This window comes from Prionailurus bengalensis, chromosome D4 (genome assembly GCF_016509475.1).
Source record: "Prionailurus bengalensis isolate Pbe53 chromosome D4, Fcat_Pben_1.1_paternal_pri, whole genome shotgun sequence".
NCBI classification, from domain to species: Eukaryota; Metazoa; Chordata; class Mammalia; order Carnivora; family Felidae; genus Prionailurus; species Prionailurus bengalensis.
In genome coordinates this window covers 76,938,209-76,962,406 of record NC_057359.1, presented here as the reverse complement: position 1 = coordinate 76,962,406, position 24,198 = coordinate 76,938,209, and the positions used below count along the sequence as shown (strand labels likewise).

At 47.4% G+C, this 24,198-nt stretch overlaps 1 protein-coding gene across 3 annotated transcripts in view; it reads left to right on the top strand.

Moving 5' to 3' along the window:
• ASTN2 (astrotactin 2) overlaps nucleotides 1-24,198 on the top strand; it is an 882,294-nt gene that overhangs the window by 201,826 nt on the left and 656,270 nt on the right. For all 3 annotated transcript variants that reach the window (XM_043565814.1, XM_043565813.1, XM_043565812.1), the window contains exon 3: nucleotides 924-1,308. In XM_043565814.1, the coding sequence (XP_043421749.1) occupies nucleotides 924-1,308 (385 nt within the window). The remainder of the gene's footprint in view (nucleotides 1-923; nucleotides 1,309-24,198) is intronic.

The following is a 24,198-nucleotide window of genomic DNA, read 5'->3' as shown; positions in this document are numbered from 1 at the left end:
CCCACTGTCCCCTCCAGTTCTTGGCAGGTGCCATCGGGGACACAGACATGCTTGTGAGTAACCCTGCTCTTAAGGAACTCACAGAACAGGGTATTTTGTGAGTCTTGTGAATCATGTAAGATATGTCTATAAACATCGTAACCTGTTCCAGGGCAAGGTTTGGTACGCAGACTCTGGAATATTTGCTAGTTGGATGTATTAAAGAAAAATAAGCTTCAGTTTGCCTTAATGCTCTGATTAAAGGAGACCTAGAAAGGTGTGTTTTTTTTTTCATTTATTCATTCAACAGATATTTATGAGGTGCCTATTTTGTCCCAGGCCCCCTACTGGGAATCACGTATTAGAAAGAAGTACAGACCATGCAGAATTATGTTTGATTTAATAATGTTGTCTCATATTTGTAGCAGGTTGGAAGAAAGGGTACTATTGTCTTGATCCCTAAGTGGACTCATTCTAGAGATAAGGAAGCAAAGCTGAGAGAACGTGAGCAAATGTCCTGGGGTCACTCAGCTGATGGGAGGCAGAGTCGAGGTTCAGCTACTCACCTGTGTGAAGCCATAGCCTTGACTCTTCTCCGCGTTTAGTCATCTGCTTGCTCTGACATGACCATTATCTATCTCATTTGCTCCCCGTGGCAACCTGATGAAGAAGGAAAGGCAGGGATTCTTACTCATCCTCCTAGATGTGAAAAGCAAGGTTCAGAGAAGTCAAGCGGTTTGCCCAAGGTCACACAGCTTGTTGGCGAGAAAGCCAAGTTTGGAAGTGACATCTCTCTGGCTTTCAAGCAGCGGCTAGGGGTTCCTGCGGCTTTAGGAACCACGCCCAGGGATCTGCACTGAGTCTGGTGGACAGGGAGACCCCGCTGGCCCCGTAGCCCAAAGAGCACTGGCCCATTTTCTTGTCCTTCTGCTCTTCTGCTCCAGGGCGGCCTCATCGCACTGCTGCTCCTGCTGCTGGTGTTCACTGTGGCGCTGTATGCCCAGCGGCGCTGGCAGAAACGTCGCCGCATCCCCCAGAAGAGCGCCAGCACGGAAGCCACTCACGAGATTCACTACATCCCATCAGTGCTGCTGGGACCCCAGGCCCGGGAAAGCTTCCGCTCCTCTCGGCTACAGGCTCACAATTCTGTCATTGGAGTGCCCATCCGGGAGACCCCCATCCTAGATGACTATGACTATGAGGAGGAGGAGGACCTACCCCGCCGGGCCAACCACGTCTCCCGCGAGGATGAGTTTGGCAGCCAGGTGACGCACACCCTGGACAGTCTGGGCCGGCCGGGAGAAGAGAAGGGGGACTTTGAGAAGAAAGGTGAGTCCTCCTTGTTGTATCCCACCTTCCAGGGGACGTTCTGGGGAGCTGGGAAGAGGCACAGGAGCTGGGCGGTTGGGGACACAGGTGGTGTCTTCAGGGCTGAGCCACTTTGGATTCATGGGCAGTCATCAGACTTTGTCTTCTCTAGTTCTTTAGCAGTGATGGGAGAAAGAAAGAAAACAAAAAAAGAGTCCGTGTTCTTGGAATTGAGTTTTGAGGAGCATCAGAAGTTACCTAGTTCAATATCTCTCCATCGTCTCTTGATTACTTCCCTTGATGGCCTTCTCACTACTCTGGTGGGAAGTCTCCTCATTTTCACACACTACTATTAGAAAGTTTTTTCCTTACATTGAATTGAAATCTCTTTTCTCTGGGCTTTCACGTCCACAAAGAAAATGAATCTGATTTCCTTCTTTAAGGCAGCTCTTGGGAAATTTGACTGCAGAAAAAAAAGGAGCTCTGTAACTTCTGGAAATCAATCTGAATAATCCCAGTTTCTTCAGCCAATCTCATATGACATAGTTTCAGACGTTTCAGCATCCTGGTCACTGTCCTCTAGGTGGAGAGTCTGACTTTTCGTGTCCTAGAATGTAGCACCAGAACTAACAGACCTCTTCCTCAAGGTGGGAATACTCCTGTGCCAAGCCAAATGGGACTGTCACCTCCCTCTTGCCAGCTGGTATGCTTCTGTTGATGAGATCACATTTGTTTTCCTCCACTATTGCTGGGTCATACTGAGATTTTTTGGTGACTGAAACCTCTCACCCTTTTTGATATATGCTGTTGCAAAGACACATTTCCCAGAAGTTGGAAGACAATTGATTATTTAGACATGAGCATAGAATGTGTTCTGTCTTTAGTAAGTGTCTATGGCACCAGTTTGTTTATAGATGGGATTTGGCTCTTTTCCTATAAATGCTGCAAGCGAACCATTCTGCTCTTTCCTCCTCATTGTCTCTGTGATGCTGTTAAAGGCTTGGCCTGGAGACCCCTGTTCTGACACCGACCCACTGCTTTTGGTGAATTGAGGGGAGCCCTCGCTGCTTGGGCCAGCGCCGGATCTCTGAGCTCCACATCCTTATTCTCGCCTTCCAGGGTCCTTCCTCTTGGACCCGTCTTCTGTTGTGCTCAGTGGACTGATAAGGACATTAAGGGTGTCTTGCAAGGAGACATTTTGTCAAGCCTAGAACCCTGCAGAGAGGGGAGAGTGAGACAATAGGGGAGAACACAGGGTTTGGTGTCACCTGGACCTGGGTGACTTATTTACTGGGTGACTTTGGAAAAATAGGAATTCAGCCCTCCGAATCTCAGTTTCCTCATGGAAGGGTTCCGGAAGGATTCAATATAAAAATAAAACGTGTGCAAAATACCTACCCCAGGGCCTGGCACGTGGTAGAGGTTGAATCCCCGAGAGCTGTGTTTGTAGACCTCAGGCCCCTGCTCTTAGCCAGGCTTCCAGAGTGTCCTTAACCCAGGCCCAGTATTCATCCCCAGTCTCCTTATATGTTCTAGCCTGGGGTATTTCCCTTGTCCTCCATGGTCACTCCTGTCTCTGAACTGTTCGTTTACTGACATTCCCTTCCCCCTGCCTCCAGGAAGTGGAGATGAGCTAATTAAATTAAACCCCACTCCTCAGTTCACTGGTGAAATGGCCTTGGACAAAACTCTTCGCCACCTGGAAGGCCATGCCTTCGCCTCACCTGTTTTTGTCTGATCCACGTTATTTTTTAAAATAATTAATTTTTTTAATGTTTATTTTTGAGAGAGCCAGCAAGTGTGAGCGGCGAAGGGGTAGAGAGAGGGGGAAACACAGAATCCAAAGCAGGCTCCAGGCTCTGAGCTGTCAGCACAGAGCCCGACGCGGGGCTTGAACTCACAAACCACGAGATCATGACCTGAGCCGAAGTGGGACGCTCGACCGACGGAGCCACCCAGGAGCCCAAACAATTGATTTTTTTAATGTTTATTTTTGAGAGAGAGGGAGAGAGAGTGAGTGTGAGTGGGGGAGGGGCAGAGAGAGCGGGAGACACAGAATCCAAAGCAGGCTCCAGGCTCTGAGCTGTCAGCACAGAGCCCGACGCGGGGCTCCGACCCACGCACCGTGAGATCATGACCTGAGCCGAAGTCGGACGCTTAACCGACTGAGCCACCCAGGTGCCCCTTGTTTTAAACAATTAAAAGAATTTTTTTTTCAAACACTGCCTAGGCTTTAAAACAAAGTACAGTTCGAAATACCACACAGCCCCTTCATCACTGTATCCAGCCACCCTTCCATCCATTAAGGGTGGGCGAGGAAGAAATCTAGGCAAGATGGAAGTGAAGGGCACACTTTTCCTGACTGCACCCAGGTTGCTGGTCGCCCTGCCTGTCAGGAGGGGGCTGCTCGGGGCTGTTCTTGCAACACTGTGGTCCCTGAGCACCTGCTCCTCCTTGTCTGGACAGGAGAGGGATGGCTCCCCTGGCAGGTTGTAGAAGATCTAACAGCAGCTCAGACAGGTGAGCTCTCTTTGCCTCAGGCGGCCCTTGGGAGAGAACTGTGAGGCGCTGTCTTTCATGAAGTGACCGGGGAGCAGCCACGGGCTTTGTCCAGAGTGGACAACTATTCAGAGGCTGGGCAACCCAGACAAAAGTAATCCCATAGCCCTTTTGAAATCATACTGCCAAAGGCTGATCCCAGCTGCATGTTTGCTGCTTAGCATTTGCCTATAAATTCAAACTCCTTCACTATTCTCAAGCGCTGTTAGCCTGCTTTTCAGCTTGGACTTGTAGAGAATAGAGAGGACACTCTGGAGAGCAGAGGGAGGAAGTTTCATTACCAAGGGGCCGCTGCTTGGGTTTCCAGACCCCAAAAGCGGTGTCCTGAGCAGGTCTGACATTCAGCTGGTACATGCCCGTGTGGCCACACCCTTTGTTACATATTGAACTTCTGTGACAGTTGGTAAGTAGCTCCCTGTTCTGAGCACCGCCCCCCCTCGCCCTTCTGCTTCCTGGCCATGCCAGCCCCCCTCCAAGAATCCTCCTGAAGCTCCCACCATCCAGGAACAGGGGTGGCTTTAGGGTACCTCCCCGGTGTGATGGCGGGTGCCCTGTCTTGCTAGTTGGTGCCTCTGCCTTAGAAATGCTCAGGAATTTTGCATATCATTGCTGATACACCTTAGCACATTGCTGCGGATTTAATCACGTCAGTATGTGAATGCTTAGCACTGTGTTTGGTACACAACAGAAACTTGATAGATTTCAATTCCAGTTCTCCTTATCCATCCTGAAATTTATGTTTCCCTTCCCTGAATATTATGCATGAAAGCTCAAGGAAATTAAGGTAACATATTTATCACCTTATCAAGGGATAGGGTAGGGGATGGCTGAATGGGTATTGGGTTTTCTTAATTTGGTTTTATTATTGCGGAAAAAGAATGCATACTGTTTCTAATGGAAGGAAGGGAAGGAAGGAGAGAGAAGGAAATAGAAACAGAGACCTTTACTTAGCTATATAACCTCTGTTTTGAGAACTTTCCTTGAATTATGCCATTTTCACCAGTAACCCTGTGAGTTGTGTACTAATGTTGCTCCCATCCTACAGAGCAGGAGATTAAGGCGAAGAGGGCCTGAGTAGCCCGTCCAACGTCACACAGCAGGAATGACTGAGCCAGGTTAAAATTCCAGCAAGAACTGTCTCGAGAGGGGCAGAGCAGGGGTATGGATACACCTCCCACGCTGAGTTTCATGGTCTTGAAAGGCACTAAGCTGTTGCAATCCCAGGGACGGCTAAAGCATAGCAACCATGAACTTGCTTCGTCCACAAATCAGGGAACAAAAATATATAATTAACATCTGTTCTTGGAGGCAGGAAGCTGCTACAGAGTAAATCTGGACTTCTGGATTGGCTTCTAGCAGGGACTTTGCAACAGAGAGATCCTATTTTTTAGTGTTTTGAGAGGCTCCCAAGGGTACAGGGGACTCGTATTTGTTGTCAATAGAGCACTCTAGGGTGACAGAGAACTGGAAAGCTGTTTATTAACTTACCCTCTTATGCCCCCAGGCAAATGCCATGTAAATGTCATTGTTGTGTAGTGCTTTCTAAAATTTCAGAGCTCTTTGTACTCAGCACCTCATTCAAATGCCTTGATGTTCAAACCCTCAGCTTCACTCCTGCCCACATCTTAACTTCCCTTTCCTACCCTCAGCCATTCTTTACACAGCGGCGGCTCTGTTATGATCCTTCTGGTCACAGCCTTTCATGCTGAAAGTTTTTCCTGAGCTCTCACTGCTATTGACCTCAGCTTCCATACTCCAGCCAATGGCCTCCTCTCTGCTCTTCAGTTTTCCTGACCTTCTTGCACCACAGGTCCTTTGCATTGCCATGATTATGTTTGCCTGGGAGAATCCCAGTCTTTCCTTCCCCAGTCTATCATGGCTGACTCCTTCTCGCCATTCTGGCGTTGGCTTAGTCTCACCTCATCAGACAAAGCTCTTTTCTCTATGTGAGCTCTCTTCTTTTGCCTTCTATCAACTCCCCTTTTTGTTTCTATAATAGTAATATTTAAATTATTTGGGTGTTTTAATTAATTGCTTTAATTTTCCCACTGGATTCAGGGTTCCATGAAGTTGTGTACCAGATATGTTTGGGTTATTCTGTGCCTCATGAAGTATCTGGCATACAATACGTGTTGCATCAGGTAGATGGAGGAATGGGTAAATGAGTGGATGGAGAGATGGCTATCTTAGTGTGTTTCCACAGGCTGGTAACTTGCGTGGGCTCCTTACTAATCTTTTTCTGACCTGGACCAGCCTTGTTGAGTGATTTTAAATCAAGGATTTGTTGACTCTTCCCACCCCTTTCATAAGGAAGAAATTACTCTTATCAAAATTTGGAGATCGTCTCAGTTATGCAAGCTAAAAGTAGCAGAGCCAGAATTTGAACCCAGCAAACCCCAGTAGGCTCTGAACACTATACCACACACATTAATCCTGTTCATTTATTTGAGCAGGAGAGTAAGACATGGGCTTAGCTGCTAGCAAGCCAAGTCCCTTGTAGCTGTGTTTATCAAAAATATTGAACACCAGCCACAGCGAGAAATAGATTTTGCACTGAGGCCCCACATGTATGGGTAGAAGTGTGTGTGTGTGTGTGTGTGTGTGTGTGTGTATCTCTAAAATAACTTTTGCAAAAGCATACTTATCTTTATTACGTGTGGCATGCTCTGATATTTTCTGTTCTTTTTATGTCATCTTTTTAATGCTGGTATGGACCACTGAATTGGTTTCACAGTTGACGAGTGGGTCTTGACCTGAAGTTCAAAGATCTCCTAAACCTTAGAGAGGGTATATTATATCAGGATCCCCAGGGGCACCGGTCCCTGGTTGCTGGATCTCTGATCGCTTCCTGCAGGTGCTTTTTGCCTGGAGATCTGAAGGAGGAGGATAATTCAAGGTACTCCAGGTGAGGTTTGGGTAGAGGAACTAGGGATGGTACATGAGAGGGTCCTGGCCCACGTGAGGACTTTATGTCTGTTGTCCCTGTGGCCAACCCATTGGTGTCTTTACCCAACATGATGGCCAGGGGTCCCATCATCTTTATACTCTCTCTTGAAACTATGTGGCCATTCCTTCCAAAGGCTGCTCTGTATGTTCTGTATATTCTTTCCTTAGGGGACACTCTCTCTTCCATCCATCCCCCAGCTCCCAGAAAGTTCTCCTGCTGTGTTCACTCCCTGAGAAAAACCACCCATCCTTTAAGCCACAGCTCAACACCTTCCTCTTCCCAGGTTCTTGGAGGCTCAGAGGGAGGTTGTCCAAGAGCATGAGGAAACTCACTCCCTAACAACAGCTCCCATTTGGCAGGGCTTTGAGGGTGCTGCCAGGCTCCCTGGGGCGCAGAGGAAAGTGGGATGGGCAGAATGGCTTTCACCAGAGCTGAACTGCTTTTAACTGGTTCATACATTGTGGTTCCACATAAGATTATTTTTTTTAACGTTTTATTTATTTTTGAGACAGAGAGAGACAGAGAATGAACAGGGGAGGAGCAGAGAGAGAGGGAGACACAGAATCAGAAGCAGGCTCCAGGCTCTGAGCCATCAGCCCAGAGCCCGATGCGGGGCTCGAACTCACAGACCGCGAGATGGTGACCTGAGCTGAAGTCGGACGCTTAACCGACTGAGCCACCCAGGCGCCCCAAGATTATTTTTGAAAGATAGTTTCTTTAGTGTAAAAAGAAAATGTTGGATATGACTTTCTTACACCAATCTGCCCTGGCTTCGTGTTACCGACTGGCTCTCCCCTCTCCTTGTTGAAAGTTCCTTTTGGAGTCTGAGTTGCAAAATGCCCCAGAGGCTGTTTGGTGCACTTTCTGTCTTCTTTACACTTATATCACCTGTCCTAGAGGGAAAGGGGGCTGACGCTTTAATCCCTGCATCTTTTTTTGGGAGGGTGGATATACTTCCTTCACTACTCAGTCGTTCCTTCATTTACTCATTTGATTTTATTTTTTTAAGCAAGTTTTTTAAGTTTCTTTTTATTTATTTTGAGAGAGAGATAGAGAGCAAGCGGGGAGGGGCAGAGAGAGAGGGAGACAGAACCCCAAGCAGACTTTGTGCTATCAGCTCAGAGCCCAAGGTGGGGCTCGAACTCACAAACCATGAGATCATTACCTGAGCCGAAATCAAGAGTCGGATGCTTAACCAACTGAGCTACCCAGGTGCCCCTCATTCTCTTATTTAACAGGTGTTTACTGAACACCTACTATGTGCAAGACCTTGAATTTAATGCAGAAGAGACAAAGCACGATGGGAAATCATTCTCTTCTAGAAGCTCACAGTTTAGAGGGGTTTAAAACAGTAATAGCCGCTTTATTTTATATAGTCCTTTAACATTTATAGAATGGCTTCATAAACATTATATGATACTCTGTGTGTTACTGAACCCTTTGAGAGGCCAAAAACCTTACAGAGCTCAGAGGAATTGAATTACTGTGCCCCCATGACAAAGAGTAAGTTTGGGATGAAGCTCTCCTTAAACCCACATCTCTTGAGTTCAAGTTCACAGCTCTCTCTGTCTGGCCACACCGTATTTATCTCTGTAGCATCTTGACTATTGTTTGGCAAAACAACTTGTTACATCCAGACTGCCCTCCCCTCTTCATCTTAGGCGTAAGAATGTCTCCTCTTTGGGTGTATTCAAGCCTGGGTAGCTCTTGGTTCAGAATACTGTGGCACAATTGGAGATGAGACACAGTAATTCTTTCTAATTCTCAGATTGTAAAATTTGAACTCAGTTTGTTTCCATTCTGTTTTCTTATTTGGACTTCTTAGAAAACAAAGTGGGGCAAGATCTGTATTTGAAAAAAAAAAAAGGTTCCTTAGAACTGGGCAGCCTGGCAAGTATTCAGAATTGAAAAGTTTTCTTTTTTTTTTTTAATGTTTATTTATTTATTTGAGAGAGAGAGACAGACAGACAGATAGACAGACAGACAGAGTGCAAGCCGGAGAGGGGCAGAGAGAGAGAGAAAGAAAGACACAGAATCTGAAGAGGCTCCAGGCTCTGAGCTGTCAGCACAGAGCCCGATGCGGGGCTCAAACTCACAAACCATGAGATCACGACCTGAGTCAAAGTCGGACGCTTAACTGACTGAGCCACCTTCAGGGGCCCCTTCTTTTCCTTTTCTTTTAACCCCAGCTGGCCACTTGTAGGATGGTAGAACTTTCGTGTTCTCGCCAATTAATGTTACCACGCAGTGGAGTGCATAAGACTGTGGAAGACGGGACTCTGACTCTGCACCAAAGCTTTTTCTGCTTTGATGTGTCAGTCCCCCCGTCGTGGACATTGGCCCTGGTGCTGGAGTGCACAGGCTGGGCAAAGCAGGAGGGAGCCGCTCCTCCAGCAGACTGGAGCTCGGCATCCCCAGACAGCCGTCCTCTGAGCTGTCTCCACGCTCTCTAAAATAAGATATAGACAGAGATTTGTCATGGAATCACAAACAGGAATGTCACCAAAGCTGTCACCAGAGCCCCTTAAAATGTCACTTCCCAGCATTAATTGCCACGATAGCAAAACAAACGGGCGTTCTCTGAACATTTGCTCTTCCCCTCCTCCCTCATGATTCTTTCCCTATCTCCCTGTCTCCCCTTTTCTCCCTTCTCCCGCAGAGTCCCCCTCCCCCTTGTCTCCAGGGACACTCTGGGCATTCTGACTTGATTAGACTGTGCCCTGGAGAGGCAGCCCCACCGCACACTGACAGATGTGGGTGAAGGAGGTTTGATAAATGTCAGGGGCTGAAGAGACTGCTCCCTGATTGATCAGAGCTGGAGCAATTTCCCAGCAGTCAGGGGACTCCGTATCTCCCATACAGGCCTCCATTGTAATAGCTGGACATCACCCAGCGGGGGCCTGACTGTCACCAAGAGTCCAGGCAGCTGAGGCTCTCTCTCCTCCAGGATCCTAGCCTGCCTCTGCCTCCTGTATGCTCATCCGCCCCTGGGATGCAATAAATTACCACCCTGATCCACACTTATGGTCAGTTTTTTTTAATATTTCCTACTTAGCAAAGTTTTTAGGCTCATTGTAGAAAACTTTTGAAAAAGCCTAAATTAGACGTTTTTCATAATGCCTCAACAACTGTTGGCAGGGTTTTCCTTTTGTTTCTCTTCTCCTCTTTTGCATATTGAAAGTTGAAAATCTATTATTTTGTCTCTTACATTTTTCTGAAATATTATGCCAGAGCATTTCAAACTGCTCATCATTTCATCTTCTGACTGTCTCATAGTTTATTTATTGGTGAACATTTTAGTCGCTTCCTTTTTATTTTATGTTCATTAGCAATAGACATTTGGGGCTTAATATTATTTTTCACTATTCTGTATTATTTTCTCAGGGTATATTCCCAGGAGTGGAATTACTGGGTTAAATAATTTGACTGTTATAAAGTTGTTGATGCATGTTTCGCTCAACACCCCCGTGTCAGAAAGTCCCAGTAAACATTTGTTAAATAAGGAAACATTTGTACATCTATTTTTTTATTTATGAATTCAACAAGCTTAAATTAGGTCTCTACTGTGTTAGGCACAGTTTAGGGCACGACAGATAAAGCAGTGAATAAAATATATATAATTCTGTTTCCATTAAGTTTACGTACTTTTTTTGGGAGAGACAGACAGTGTGAGCAGGGAAGGGGCAGAGAGAGAGAGGGAGAGAGACAATCCCAAGCAGTCTCCCCATTGCCAGCACAGAGCCCAATGTGGGGCTTGAACTCATGAAATTGCGGGCTCATGACCTGAGCTGAAACCAAGAGTTGGACCCTCAACTGACTGTGCCACTCAGGTGCCCCTAAGTTTATTTTCAAGTATGGAAAGACTGTAAATAAGTGAACAAGAAAAAATATATTTATGTAAAAATATATAATTAAATAGAAAATATAAATATGTATGAATATACATTGTATAAGCATAAATATATAAAATGCATATGTATAATTATATATAATATCAAATCATGATCCTTGCAACAAGGGAAAATTAAAACAAGGAAAGGAATTAGGAAGGCCTCACTCATCTTGAGGACCAATCTGTAGTAGATGAAGAACCCAGTTGGATATTTGAGGAAGGAACGTTTCAGGCAACATGAATGGCAAGTGCAAAGGCCCGGTGGCATCAGTGTGCTGGGAATATTCAAGGAATAGGAAGAAGCAGTATGGGGAAGAGAGCAGTAGAATAAATTGGGTCACAGAGGTGCTAAAGAAAAGGTCATGTAAGGCCTGGTAGGTAAGGGTGTTGGCTTTTGCTGTGAGTGAGATGGGGAGCCATTGGAAAATGGGGAGTTAGTTTCCTGCAAAGGTGTTAAGCAATTGGGAGTCAGGATGAAAAGGAGGGGTTTAGGTGGAGTTGACATTCAGAAGGAAGGATGCTGGGGAGACCAGAGAATAGAGGTTGTGCTCTGGCATCTCTGGGGTAGAATTCTGTCTCCAGATGTATTTCTTTTGTTCTGTTTGCATACAGAGTATGTTTTACATTTTTTCAGTTAAGTTGCCCATCTTCATAAGGCAGGACATTTCGCGTCACATTCACATTTCTGCCCATGCGTCAGGCACCGTTGAGTTGCAGACTTGATCACTGGAGACTCTGGGAACGCCAGGCCTTCTGGCCCACGGCGGAGGCTGAGTGGTAGTGCCTCATCCGGGAGGGCTGTTCTCCCTCTCCAGCTCTGGCACCGCCTGACCCACTTCCTTAACAGCAGCGATCCCCACTTTGGTGGCAGGTCCGGATGCCATTCTTCACCCTCTCCAACTCCTTGAGTTTTGTGCTTCCAGCCAGACAGAGGCTCGCAGCGGAACAGACACCAAGAGACCTTTGAGAAGTCAGACAGCAGAGTAGGAAGTGGCTAAGAAGCCAGACCCGTCATGCCTGCAGTTCACAAGGTGTGAGAACTGGAGAAAGTCACTCACACCTCAGGGACTTGGTGTGCTCACCTCTGAAATGGGATGGCCTTCTGCAGGATGCTTGTGGCTATGAGACCAGGTCACAATTGTCAAACACTTAGTGGAGGAGTTTGATTCTAAACAGATGCCATTATTGCTTCTGTGAGAAATGCTCACTGCATTCAGCACAGGGAGGCTCAGAGAGCGGAAGGGGCTTATCTAAGGTTGCACAGCCAGTTCTGTGGAGTGTGTACGTGGGGGAGGGGTGGTGGTGGCCCTACCAGAGGCCATCTAACTTCCAGCCAGTGTCACCTTAGTGTGACTGCCACACGTTCTGAAGGGATGATTTTTTCTTTCAAATCCTGGATGTGGACCTGGGTCCTGACACATTCTGGGAGATGACTGTCTATGTGTGAGAGGAACGAAGGAATGAATCCCTGGCTGCAAGGGGCTGTTTTCTCCCCCGGGGAGAGTCAGGTGGACAGCACAATGCTGAGTTGGCTGTGCCAATGCCAGTTGTTCTTTGCCTTTCCAGCTTTTCCTTCAGCCATTGCTCAGCAAGGGGGGTCTCCTGTCTGAGGGGGTTCAGATGTCTGGCAGGCAGGACCTTCCTCCCCACCGTCTCCGGGGTGGGACAGGAGAGACGCAGGATTATGAAAGCAGGGGAGTCTTGAGGCCCCTCTCCGAGGCTCCAGGCTCCTAGAGAAAGGATATCCATGGGTGTGCAGGCAGATGCATTGCTGCCCCCTGAGCACAGAGAGGCCACTGACCTGCATGGATGGATAATCCCCACCCAGTACCTGGCTCCTGTGCGACCCTTAAAATGTGGCTGCCCTGGGGCGCCTGGGTGGCTCAGTCGGTTAAGCGGCTGACTTCGGCTCAGGTCCTGATCTTACGGTCCCTGAGTTCGAGCCCCGCGTCGGGCTCTGTGCTGACAGCTCAGAGCCTGGAGCCTGTTTCAGATTCTGTGTCTCCCTCTCTCTGACCCTCCCCCGTTCATGCTTTGTCTCTCTCTGTCTCAAAAATAAATAAACGTTAAAAAAAAATTAAAAAAAAATGTGGCTGCCCTTATGCCCGCAGCCCACGGGCTCACTGCTCCTTGGCATTTCCAAGGTGGACATTTACTGCCTGCTCTCTCTTCTCTGCGTTTTAAATCTATGGTACTTGAAACATGTTGTTTCCTCTTTTCTTTGCCTGGGTCCTCATCTGTGGAATGAATACTGAAGACAAAAGTATCTTTGTAACTTGGCCAGGAGCCATTCTGTTTTGGGTGGTCAACATCCCCAGCAGGATAAGAGTTTGGTTTCTAAAATGTTCTCAGACACTAAGTCTTCCGGGCATCCAGCAATGACATGAGAATGGGGAGTGAGACTGGTGTGCCTGGGTGGCTCAGTCAGTTATGTGTCTGACTTCGGGTCAGGTCGTGATTTCAAGGTTTGTGAGTTCGAGCCCCGCGTCAGGCTCTGTGCTGACAGCTCAGAGCCTGGAACCTGCTTTGGATCCTGTGTCTCCCTCTTTTTTCTGCCCCTCCCCTGCTCATGCTCTGTCTCTCTCTCTCTGTCTCTCTGTCTCTCTGTCTCTCTCTCTCTCTCTCTCAAAATAAATACATAAATAAATGAATAAATAAGTAAATAAATAAATAAATACATAAATAAATAAAACATTAAAAAAAAAAAGAATGGGAAGCAAGTAATCTTCCTCCCTTGGCTCCACGGTTCCATACTTGAGTAGAGATCAGCCGTCAGCTACATGGAGCAGACTGCCCCCCCACTGTCCCTCTTCATCACATACTTTCCCAGCCTCCCTCCTTCACTTCCTGGCACCCAGACAGTATTAACAGACACAGGCTGGCTTTGGAAACTGCATCCTGTGGAAAAGGTGATGGTCTCCCCTAACGAGGGGCTCTGGGTCAGAATCTAACCTTTATCTGCTCACTGGTTTTGCGATTTTGGACTAGTCGTTTCTCTGGGCCAGTGGTTCTCGACCCGAGGTGATTTTGTCGCTGTCACCTCCTTACTGGGGACATTTGATAATGTCGGGAGACCTTGTTGTTCGTCATGGACTGGGGAAAGGGTAGAGGATGCTGCCGGTATCTGGTGGGTAGAGGCCAGGGATGCCGGTAAATGCTCTGCTCTGCACAGGACACAGGATGGCTCCTCGCGGTAAAAGGGTTACCCAGCTTAGAACGTCAGTAGGGCCGAGATTGAGAAGCCCTGTTCTAAGCCCTGGGTGTCACGTTGGTAGAATGGAGGTTCTAATTTTCACAAGAATGTGGGAGAGCCACATAATTATGCAAGCGAATGCTTCTTGTCAACTAGCACATTGCACAAACATAGGATGGGAATGCTGTTGTTGCATTGTAACTTTTTTTTTTTTTTTTAATTTTTGGCCTGTTTTGTTTTCCAGTATTTCTTGGTTATTGGGAGATTATCTTTACAATTTTTGTAGCCTGTCTTTGGTATTTTTATTTTTTAGTTTTATTATTTTAAAAAAATCTTTAAAAACTGAGTTGAATCATCAGCTATTTTTTTAAGTTTTTTTTATTTATTTTTGACACAGAGAGAGACAGAGCATGAATGGGGGAGCGGCAGAGAGAGAGGGAGACACAGAATCACAGGAAGCAGGCTCCAGGCTCTGAGCCATCAGCCCAGAGCCCGATGCGGGGCTCGAACTCATGGACCGCGAGATCGTGACCTGAGCTGAAGTCGGACGCTTAACCGACTGAGCCATCCAGATGCCCCTAAAAAAAATCTTTAATGTTTATTTATTTTTGAGAGAGAGGGAGGCAGAGAGAGACGAGGGCGCCACAGAATGCAAAGCAGGCTCCAGGCTCCGTGCTGTCAGCAGAGAGTCTGACGTGGGGCTCGAACCCACAGACTCTGAGATCATGACCTGAGCCGAAGCTGGCCGCTTAACTGACTCAGCCACCCAGATGCCCCAATTTTTTATTTTTTTTAATTGAAAGCTAGCTGACACACACAAAGTGACATTACTTTCAGGTCTGCAACGTAGTGATGTGACAAGTCTCTATGTTATGCTGCACTCACCACAAGTGTAGCCACCATCTGTCACCATACAGCACTCTTACAATACCATTGACCATGTCCCCTGTACTCCACTGCATTATTTTTTTATTCACTATATAGAAGGATTTGTTCTTGAGAGAGCTACCTCAGGGCCTTTGCATTCCTGCCCCTGAACAGTGTTTTCTCCTGGTTTCTGCATGACTTGTTCTCTTAGTCCCTCCCGGTCTTTTTCATAGGTCATGTCATCATTGAGGTCGTCCCTGACCACCCCGTATGAAATAGCACAGTACAGACAATCACATGTACATAACCCACACTCTAGTCTCCTTTCCCTTCTTCTCTTTTTCTTCTAGCCTTTGTCACCATTTGACCCAGTATACATATCTGTGTATCTACTTGTCTGTCTCCCCCAGGTATTTTGTCTGTTTTGTTCAGTGCTATGTGCTTGTTATTTAGATCACTGCCTGGCACAGAGCAGACAACAAGTAAATAACTTCTGGAATGAATGGGTAAATAGAATGAGTGAATGAATCAATGAATGACTGACACTGAGTGCTTTTATTAAGTTTGTTCAGGTTTCAAAGAAGAGACTGTTTGGGTTAGCTGATGAGGATTTATTTTTAGTTGCAATGGGAATAATATTAGCTAGCTTGTATGGGCCAGCATCCATGATCAGCACTCCATAAATATTTACACATTTAATCCTCAAAAAAAAATGTTGGTATGGTCAGTACCTCTCATTGCCCTTTTTTTTCAGATGAGGCAACCAGAGCTGGGAGAACACAGGTAACTTTCCCAAGATCATGTACCTGCTTTGCGTTAAAGCTGGGATTTGTACCTTGCTCTTTGTGTCCTTTGAATGCTTGCTTTTCACTGATGTGAAAAGCATCACATTTGGAGAACCCAGGGGCCAGGGATGACGAGAAGACAGTCACGGGATTCAAGGAGAAAGCGCCACTGTTAGGCTGTAAAAGGAATTAGCACACTGTTTCTGCCTCAAGTGTCTCTGCTAAGCTCGTGAATCTGTGTGAGTGTCTCTGGACCTTTCTTTGTCTCCTAATCTGTGTATGCCCATGGCTTCTGCTGCCTCATAGCTTCTGTTCCTGGCTCCACTCTGTTCCTTATGAGATATGCTCATCTGACTCTGACAGTCTTCTTGGATCTCCTGTGCAAACACCCTGTGAGAGAATTTCCCATCTCCAGTATTTAAAGTCCTAACGGGCAGGTCCTCACACAGGCCACACCACCATCCACAGGCTAATGTGGGGCTGTCTCTGCTCAGACATGGATCTCTGGTCCCATCAGCTTCGCCAGGACAGGGGAGTCTCAGCGTACCCTCTGGGCTCTTATGCACCTGCAGCTGCCTTTCACTGAAGCAGGCATCTGTGAGTATGGCAGGCCCTCAAAGCATCATATCGCGTCCAGAACAGCGGGGAGCCCATCTGCTCAGAGCAGGACTGATGTGTCTTGCTTCAAAAGGACCTGGTTTGTGAATAGCTCAGCTTAGCAAAGAGATAAATCAAGGAATGACAGATTATTTTCCTAAACGGTTCTTTATTTTACAAAAGCATTCTCCCCAGGATCTCCTTCAATAGCTAGCACCCCACCAGTGCATGTAAAAGAGGGTGGGACTTCGCCAACTTTTGACTTATCGAAATATTTAAGGATACACTAACCATAAGTCAAAGCAAAAGTAATGGGAGGGCTTTCTGGGGGAAGTGGCCAGCCAGCGGACGATGGGTTTGGAATGGGGCATTCATGGGTATAAACCACCTTGATCGTGGGCAAGCTGACTGACTTCTTTTAAGTCTCAGCTTCCTCATGTGTGAAACTGGTTTACTAATAATTTGGGACTTCTAGAGTCGTTTTGAGAATGAAACGCCATAATAGGTGGATAGCCTGGTGCCTAGCTATCTCTCCTACATATTATTATGGTCTTGAGAAAGTCACATTCTTTTCCTAAGCCTCAGTCTCCCCATCCGACTCATGAGCAGCTTGGACCCTTTTAAGTCTACACGCCTACATCTTTCAGTTTCTGCCCCTGTCACTGGAGTCCAGTGGAGACTGAGCCAGAACTGAGTGCCATTTGTCCAGCTAGCATGGCTAATGGTGTGTGTGTGTGTGTGTGTGTGTGTGTGTGTGTGTGTAGTGCAGGGAAGTTACTAGAAAAACCAGCATCTCTGTAAGAGAAAGAAAGGAAGACTTTCTCTCAGGCAACCTCTCATCTACTCGTACCTCCTTGTACAGAAATGGTGCAGAAAGGAAAAAGGGCGCTAGTAACTAGGTTTCTAACTGGGCTAATACGTGGCAGAGGTCAGTCTCAAGCCTCTTTGTATAGCCTCCTGGCTCCTGGACTGTTTGGTAAGTGTCCCAAGGAGGTTGGCAGAGAGAGACATCACTTCCTCATCATTTCCCTAGTGAATGAAGCCTTGGGAGACCAGATGCATCCACTTCATTATAATTATGTTAAGTGCCGCCTGATTGGCGCTGTTCATCACCCCGGGAGAGCAGCCTCGCCCAGTGTGGACAGACAGGCAGCCTGCTTTGGCTCAGCATAGCTTTGTCCCATCCAGCTGTGTCTTTGGCAATGACTCCTATGGTTCTCCCTTTTTCCCCCTCTTTTTTTGAAGAGAAAGCATGGGGAGACAGAGGGGAGGGCACCGAAGGGGGAATGAGGGAGCCTGGGTTCTGCCTTCAGCATGCCATATAGCCCAAGTTGAATCCTCTTCCTCCCTGGGCCTCCCTCCACGTAACTATGTGTAGCGTGGTCAGGTGCACCATGAGATCTCCGCTCCCTTATCCGGCTCTGAACTTGTCGGGGTCTCAGGAGAAAGGTGATGGTGGTGTTCTAATAGGGGAGGGTGCTCCTGGGTGGTAGGTTGGTTTCATTCTGGAGTCTGAGTGTTTGACCCTGGAGAGCCTGGAGGAGAAAGCAATTTCTGTACTCTGAGAAATATTCCTACACCAGGAATCTTTCTTCACATTGAAAGAAAATGAGGTTTGCCTCGTCCTATCAAAGAACGGGCCAGAGGGTGGTTAGAGAGTATTTTTATCTGAAGGGCCACATTTTGTGATTCCAGCTGTCTGTGCATGGGTTTGGGGAGGGGTGTGTGGGTTTCCAAAAGAAAGAGTGGGGATGACAAATTAGGAAAGAGTTCGTGAGAGAGAGAGAGAGAGAGAGAGCGCCTTCAACAAGGGTGTTTCAGGCTGAGAAAGATCCAAGAGGGAAGATAAAGGGGTGGAAATGAGATCACTCTGTAGGTGGTTAGGCATGTGGGCTCCAGAGCCAGGCCGTCCTGGCGAACCCCTGGTATTTCCTAATACGAGCCATGCATAACCTTGGACACGTGAGTAAACGCCCCAGCCTCCCACTGCCGTCATCTCTAAAACGGGGAAGATCAGACCAAGCATCCCCACGTTGCTGGACTAAATGAGTTGAACGTGTCACAGGACATGCTTTTGCAAAGAAAAGGCTCAGTGAGTGTCAGCTATGACAGCGTGTTGAGGATCTTCTGCAAACAGATCAGGCACTTTGCGTGCTATTTTTTTTTTTTAATCCCCGCAGCCACCCCACAGTTGACTCATCCATTCATGACCAGAGCAGAGGCTGATCGAGCCTTACCCTCCGACACGCCACCTGCCAGCGGAAGACGGTCTCGAGATCCGTTCTGACTTACCCGAGTCCGAACTGAACGCCGGGCTGGCGGGAAGGGAATGCACTAAGAGCTCTAAGGGAGAAGAGGGGAGCCCAGTTGGCCTCCGTTTGACTGTCTAGCATGGCCTTTCTCAGGAGGGAGGATTTTAGCCGAAGTCAGAGGGATCCATAGTGTTTAGCCAGATGAAGAGCTGAAGAGCAGAGGAAGTGACCTTTGTAAAGAAAAAGTGTAGCCCAGAGGCCAGTGTGACTAGAGCACAGAGATGGGGCTGGGCCAGAGGGGACTGGGCCAGAGGGGACTGGGCCAGAGTGGGAGTGTTCTGTTACACAGAGTTGGGGAAACCAACACACAGGAAGTGGGGGTGGCTTTCCAGAGGCTGTATGTGTGGGATGGAGGGGTTGGGGGTCTGCTTGAGATGAAAGCTTCCCTTCCATCCCCACTGGGGACAGGGCCAGGAAAGCAGATTCTGGTTTGCTGTTGGAGGGAGCAGAGAGCATCTGTGTGTGAGCTGAGGGATGGTATTGATGGACAGCGGTGACTTCGAAGGTGGCGGGGCAGGCTTCACGTGCCCTGCCGAGTTTGGACCTCATCCATTTTAATTCCCTTAGGGTTATGGGGTAGAACTGGATTAATTTCAAACTAACCCTATCTATGCTCCAGGGTTTAATATCTCCTGTGCCCCCTGGGTCATTCTTGGCATCAGATGCTCTGCTCAGATCAGTGGTATAAAGTGTTTTTGGTTTTTCATAGTTCTGTGTTTGTACGTGTGTGTGTGTGTGTGTGTGTGCGCGCGCACATGCATGCGTGTGTGGGTGTATGTGTGGTTTTCTTCCCCGAAGCATGCTGAGTTCACTGAAGGAAATGCACGAGACTTGGGTGAAACCTTATTTATTTTTTTCGAAGGCATGCAGTACAAAGTCATTTCTCTCCCTGCATTAATATGCATGAGGCTGGCCTGTTCTCTACTCCTCAGGAAGCATAGGCAGGGAGTAGGGGGGAGCCCCATTTGACTGGTGTCATGGCCCTGCCCATGGCTACTGGCACCCCATTAATCAGGGGGGAACAGTAGCCTCGTGAACTGTGAAATTGGCAGCCCCCTGACAGCTCTGGGGCCCATTCGAGCAGGGACTCTATTTCACAGCTGGAAGGTGGCCGTGTAGAGTGGGGAAGGAGGGCGCTGGGCTTAGCGGGCCAGAGCGGCCATGCCCCCCCTCTCAGTCTGCACAGACCCCAAACTAGTCATGCTGAGAGGGCATGCCTCTTGATTAAGGAGAGACATGGTGGGGGGGGGGAAGAGAGAGAGAGAGAGAGAGAGAAAAGGAGGGAGGGAGGAAGGGAGGGAGAACGAGAACACTGTCAAGATAAGGAACACAGTGGCTCATAATGGCAGTCATAACCAATACCTAGTGAGTACCCACTGTCTGTTGAGTTCCAGAACATTATGCTATGTACTTTCTATGCAGTTCTGTATTTAATCCTTGTGATTATCTTATGTGTTATCATCATGAGCCCGTTTTACAGACCAGGAAAACTGGGAGTGAGAGAGGTTAACTATTTCAAGCTGTGAGATGTAACAGAGCTAGGATTAGGACCTGAGTCTCTGTGTCTGTCTGGCTCCAGAGTCTCTGTTTTGTGGCCACTGTGCTATCCTACTGTCTAGCAGGCTTTGAAAGCAAATAAATCAAGACCGAAAAGCCCATTCATTCAGTGGCCACCTACAGAGTTCACATTGTGTGCAGAGACTTGAGTCTCAGTGTTAAATGCTGGGGTTCTGGGGGGATTCACATTTTGACAAATTCATGATGTGTGGGAGAGATTTGGATAAACAGGTGATCATAGCAGCAGGACACATTTGAGAGCGTGGCCAGCGTGCAGTCTGGGGTCTGACAGTTCTCAGCTCTGTGACCAGAGGCAGGTCATCCAAGCTCTCTGGGCCTCAGTTTCCCCATCTCTGAAACAGGTATGTGAGCATGCCCAGATTGAAAATCACTGTGAAGATTCAATGAGCTCTCCCAGGTAAAGTGTTTCAACGGTGGCCTGTGCGTAGTGAGGCATCCATAAATTATTGCTGGGAAGGTGTCAGAATGTGAATATGGACATATATTCAAGGGACACACGGAAAAAAGCATTTAAATGTGCTGAGGATGACGGGGAAGGCTTCCCTCAGAAGGTGCTATGTGAGCTGGAACCTGAAGATAAGAAGTTCATCAATTAATCCAAGGGGTAGGGAAAGGGATGTGCATAGGTTTGCAAGAAAGAATAAAGAATGCTGCATTCTGGGAACTGCAAGATGTCTAGAGTGACTGGAATAAGAGAACGTGCACAGGAGGAGAGACTGGGACACATGATGGGGACCAGATCCTGGGGACTTGGACTTTACCTGGAAGACCCTGGGCAGCCATTTTCAAGTAGGGAGTACCATGCCCAGATATTTTTCTTCCTAGAAGGATTATTAAGGTGACAGCACAGGCTGGATTAGAATAAGGGCAGGGTGATCAATAGAAGACCGCCACCATGACCCGAATGACAGATGAGGAGCTAGCATGCTCCAGTAGATGCCACGGTGTCTGGGAGCGATCCTCTCTGCCTTTCATGCAGAGCTCTTCTACCGACATGCCCTTCAGTTTGACTTAGGTGCCCTACGCTGGACCTTAGTTCCCCTGTTTGTTAAATGAGACCAGAGGGAACATCCAATCCTGTGTCCTTAGGAGGAAGGGTAAAGAGGAAGAAAATGTCCCACAGGAAGTCGATGATAAAATAAAGGGAGGGAATGCGATGGGTCCCTAAACGCTGATTTTCACAAGATCTAGAAATGACAGGTTTACAGTGAGGCAGGAAGGGAAAGCTGGGGCTAGGCCCTGCCACCACCATGCCCAGCAACCTGGAACACAGTGGGCAGGTGGGGGCTCCCTGTGTCCTTGTGTTGCACCTTGATTTATTGAGGGAATGTGCAAGCAGGGAGAGAGGGCAAGGGAGAAGTGTAAGAAGGGAGGGCAACTAAGAGGAAGATAAGACGATTCCTTTTAGAAGCATGGAGAACATCCCAGGTGTTTTTGCTGTCATTACAAACAATGGGGTCTCGTATTAGGATGGCATGTCATATACTGTGTAGTCCATTTTACCTCTTGGAGATGGTGTTCCATCATGCGGGAGCTAGAAATACTTATATGCTGGCTCACTTCTCTCCGGATGATGTTATGTGTAAAATATCAGATATTCACACACACACGCATCTGCATACATGCATGCGCACATGTATACGTATATACGGCTGTCTCCAAGAGAGTTGGAATTTGAGATCTTTTCATGCACTCTCTGTCCCCAGCATTTAGAATATTCCCTGGAAGATTGGAAGTCCTCAGTCCATACTGGTAGAATAAACAGAAGAAATGAGCTAATGGTATCCACTTGTCTACCATGTTTATAAGAGAATAAAGGAAGAAGGAGAAGGAAATACAGGGCCCTGAGAGGGCCAGAAGCAGCTCAGTCATCAGCCCCCCACAGAGCCAGCCCTCCCTGTGGGTGGCGGGCCCAGGAGCACCCCGGCTGCAGTGGCGTGTGTCTAATAACTTAATTAGGGCTGGTGCCGCTGGGTGGAGCCCAGCTGGGCCCAGCCCTCTCCTGCTTGCAGATGCTGTTCTGCTGTCGCTTGCTGCTTTGATTCTCCTGCCTGCTCTTTCTCTGGGTTCTTATTAATTAGATCTTAGTGTGCAAGAGGTCTGGTGCCAGGCTGGGCAGGCCCCTGAGGACCCCACTCATGTCTTGCCAGAGGGGACCAGAGCCCCTTGCCTTTTGGTTCCATGCCTTCCAGGGCATAAGTGTTATCGCTTCTCTTCCTGCCCCTGAGCAGTTAGCAAGGGGCATTGGAGATATCGCGGCCCCTTTTTTGTTTATGATGTATGTTGGTACTGGACATGCATCTTTTCATGACCATAAGTGCTGGGGGTGAAGCCAGTCTACACCATGATTCTACCAAGGTTGGGTACACGGCTGTGTCTAAATCAGTATCCAGGAACCATAAGCATAAAACCCAACTAACACATTTCCCTTCCTCCTTTCTTTCTGTTCACTGATGCTCAGTGAGAGCACCTGCTATGCACAAGGCATATTGCAGATGGTGGGGACAGAGCAGTGATCGAAGTGGACAAGTCCTGTCCTCACGGAGCTTACATTCTAATGGGGCGGTGGAGGGAAAGAGAGTAATCACAGGACCCCATTCATAAAAACCTTCATGCAGGGCAGTGATAAGTGGATAAAGGGTAGGGTAGCACACAGAAGAATTGAGGCCCTGCTTTTGCAGAGGAGATGGCCAGTCAGAAGGCACAACTCCACCAAGTTGAGAGGAATTCCAATGAGGGACACAGTAGGGTGAGCAGAGTGAGACAAGGGGAGAAGTGTAGGCAGCAAGAACCTAATGTAACCTAATGTGGGGCCAGTGACTGCACAGTGCTGGGATTTTCTGGGTCTGATTTGCAGCCATTGGAGGCTGTGGAGTGAAGGAGAGCCAAGTTCAAATTTATGTTGCTAAAGGGAGTATAGAGAACATAGAGAACAAGCATGGAAGCAGGGAGAACACAGGCGATTTTGCATATAACAATAACAACAATCAATACCGTGAACACAACTGGTACTTAACTGTGTGCTCTCTGTTCATCACATTCACAGTCTTTCCACATTAAGGATACCCAGTGGTGAGAATTGATATCCATGGCTCAGTGTCTGAGAACATACAACCTGTTTTATTCCTTTCTAGAGTAGCACTTTTTTTTTTAATGGAGGGTTGGTGTTTGAGTTTTTTCCCCTAAGATTATTTGCAAAACTGGGGTTATCTCCTATTTCTTGGCAAAAAGACCCATAGCTTGGTCACTCGGTCAGAAAGTTCCAGATGGAAGTAAGAGTAGTGAGTACTGGTTCAGCTGTTCCAAAGATGTGCTTGCTGGAAAAGTCAGACATTCAGTCAGCTGCATGCCTGGACCACTTTACTCTGAGATCATCACACTACTTTCATGGAACTGGCTTTGCTGTAATGATGTTAATACAGGATAATGGAGAGCCAGAATCAGTTCCGCGCCAGGTTTTCTACTTCATAGCTGTAGGATTGAAGTAAGCGATTTACCTCCTTTTCCCTCAATTTCTGTGTCTATGAATGGTGATACTAAAATAAAGCTAGTTGTCGGTATTCAATAAGTTATAAAGCATAAGCTGTTTAGAACAGTTCCTTGGGCTATGCATTTACTGTTTGTGTCATTAACCTTGCTGCAGTCTTCTCCGATTTCTGAGGGGGGCCAGCTGAGGATGTTGCTTCGTACCTCACACAGGGCGCAAAATAGCAACATCGACCCCGGAATCGGAACCAAGATGGCTGTGTTCTCTGGCCAGATGGTTATTTTAATTTTGCGGACGTATGAATCTGATAGCCAGTCCCTCCTCTTTGTGCTTGCTGTCTGCTGGGATGCTTGGCGTCTATTGTGAAGCTGAAGCTCTAGGAAATGTACCGGATTTTATGTGCTCATCCGAGTACCACTTTTTCCCTTGGCTTTGTCTTCATTTCCTCACGTCAGTTGTTGTTTCTCTTGAATTGCATCCTTTTTTTTTTTTTCTAATTTTTAATGTTTATTTAAGTATTTTTATTTTTTGAGAGAGAGAGAGAAAGAGTGTGAACTGGGGAGGGGCAGAGAGAGAGGGAGACACAGAATCCGAAGCAGGCTCCGGGCTCTGAGCTATCAGCACAGAGCCTGATGCAGGGCTCGAACTCACGAACCACGAGATCATGACCTGAGCTGAAGTGGGTCGCTCAACC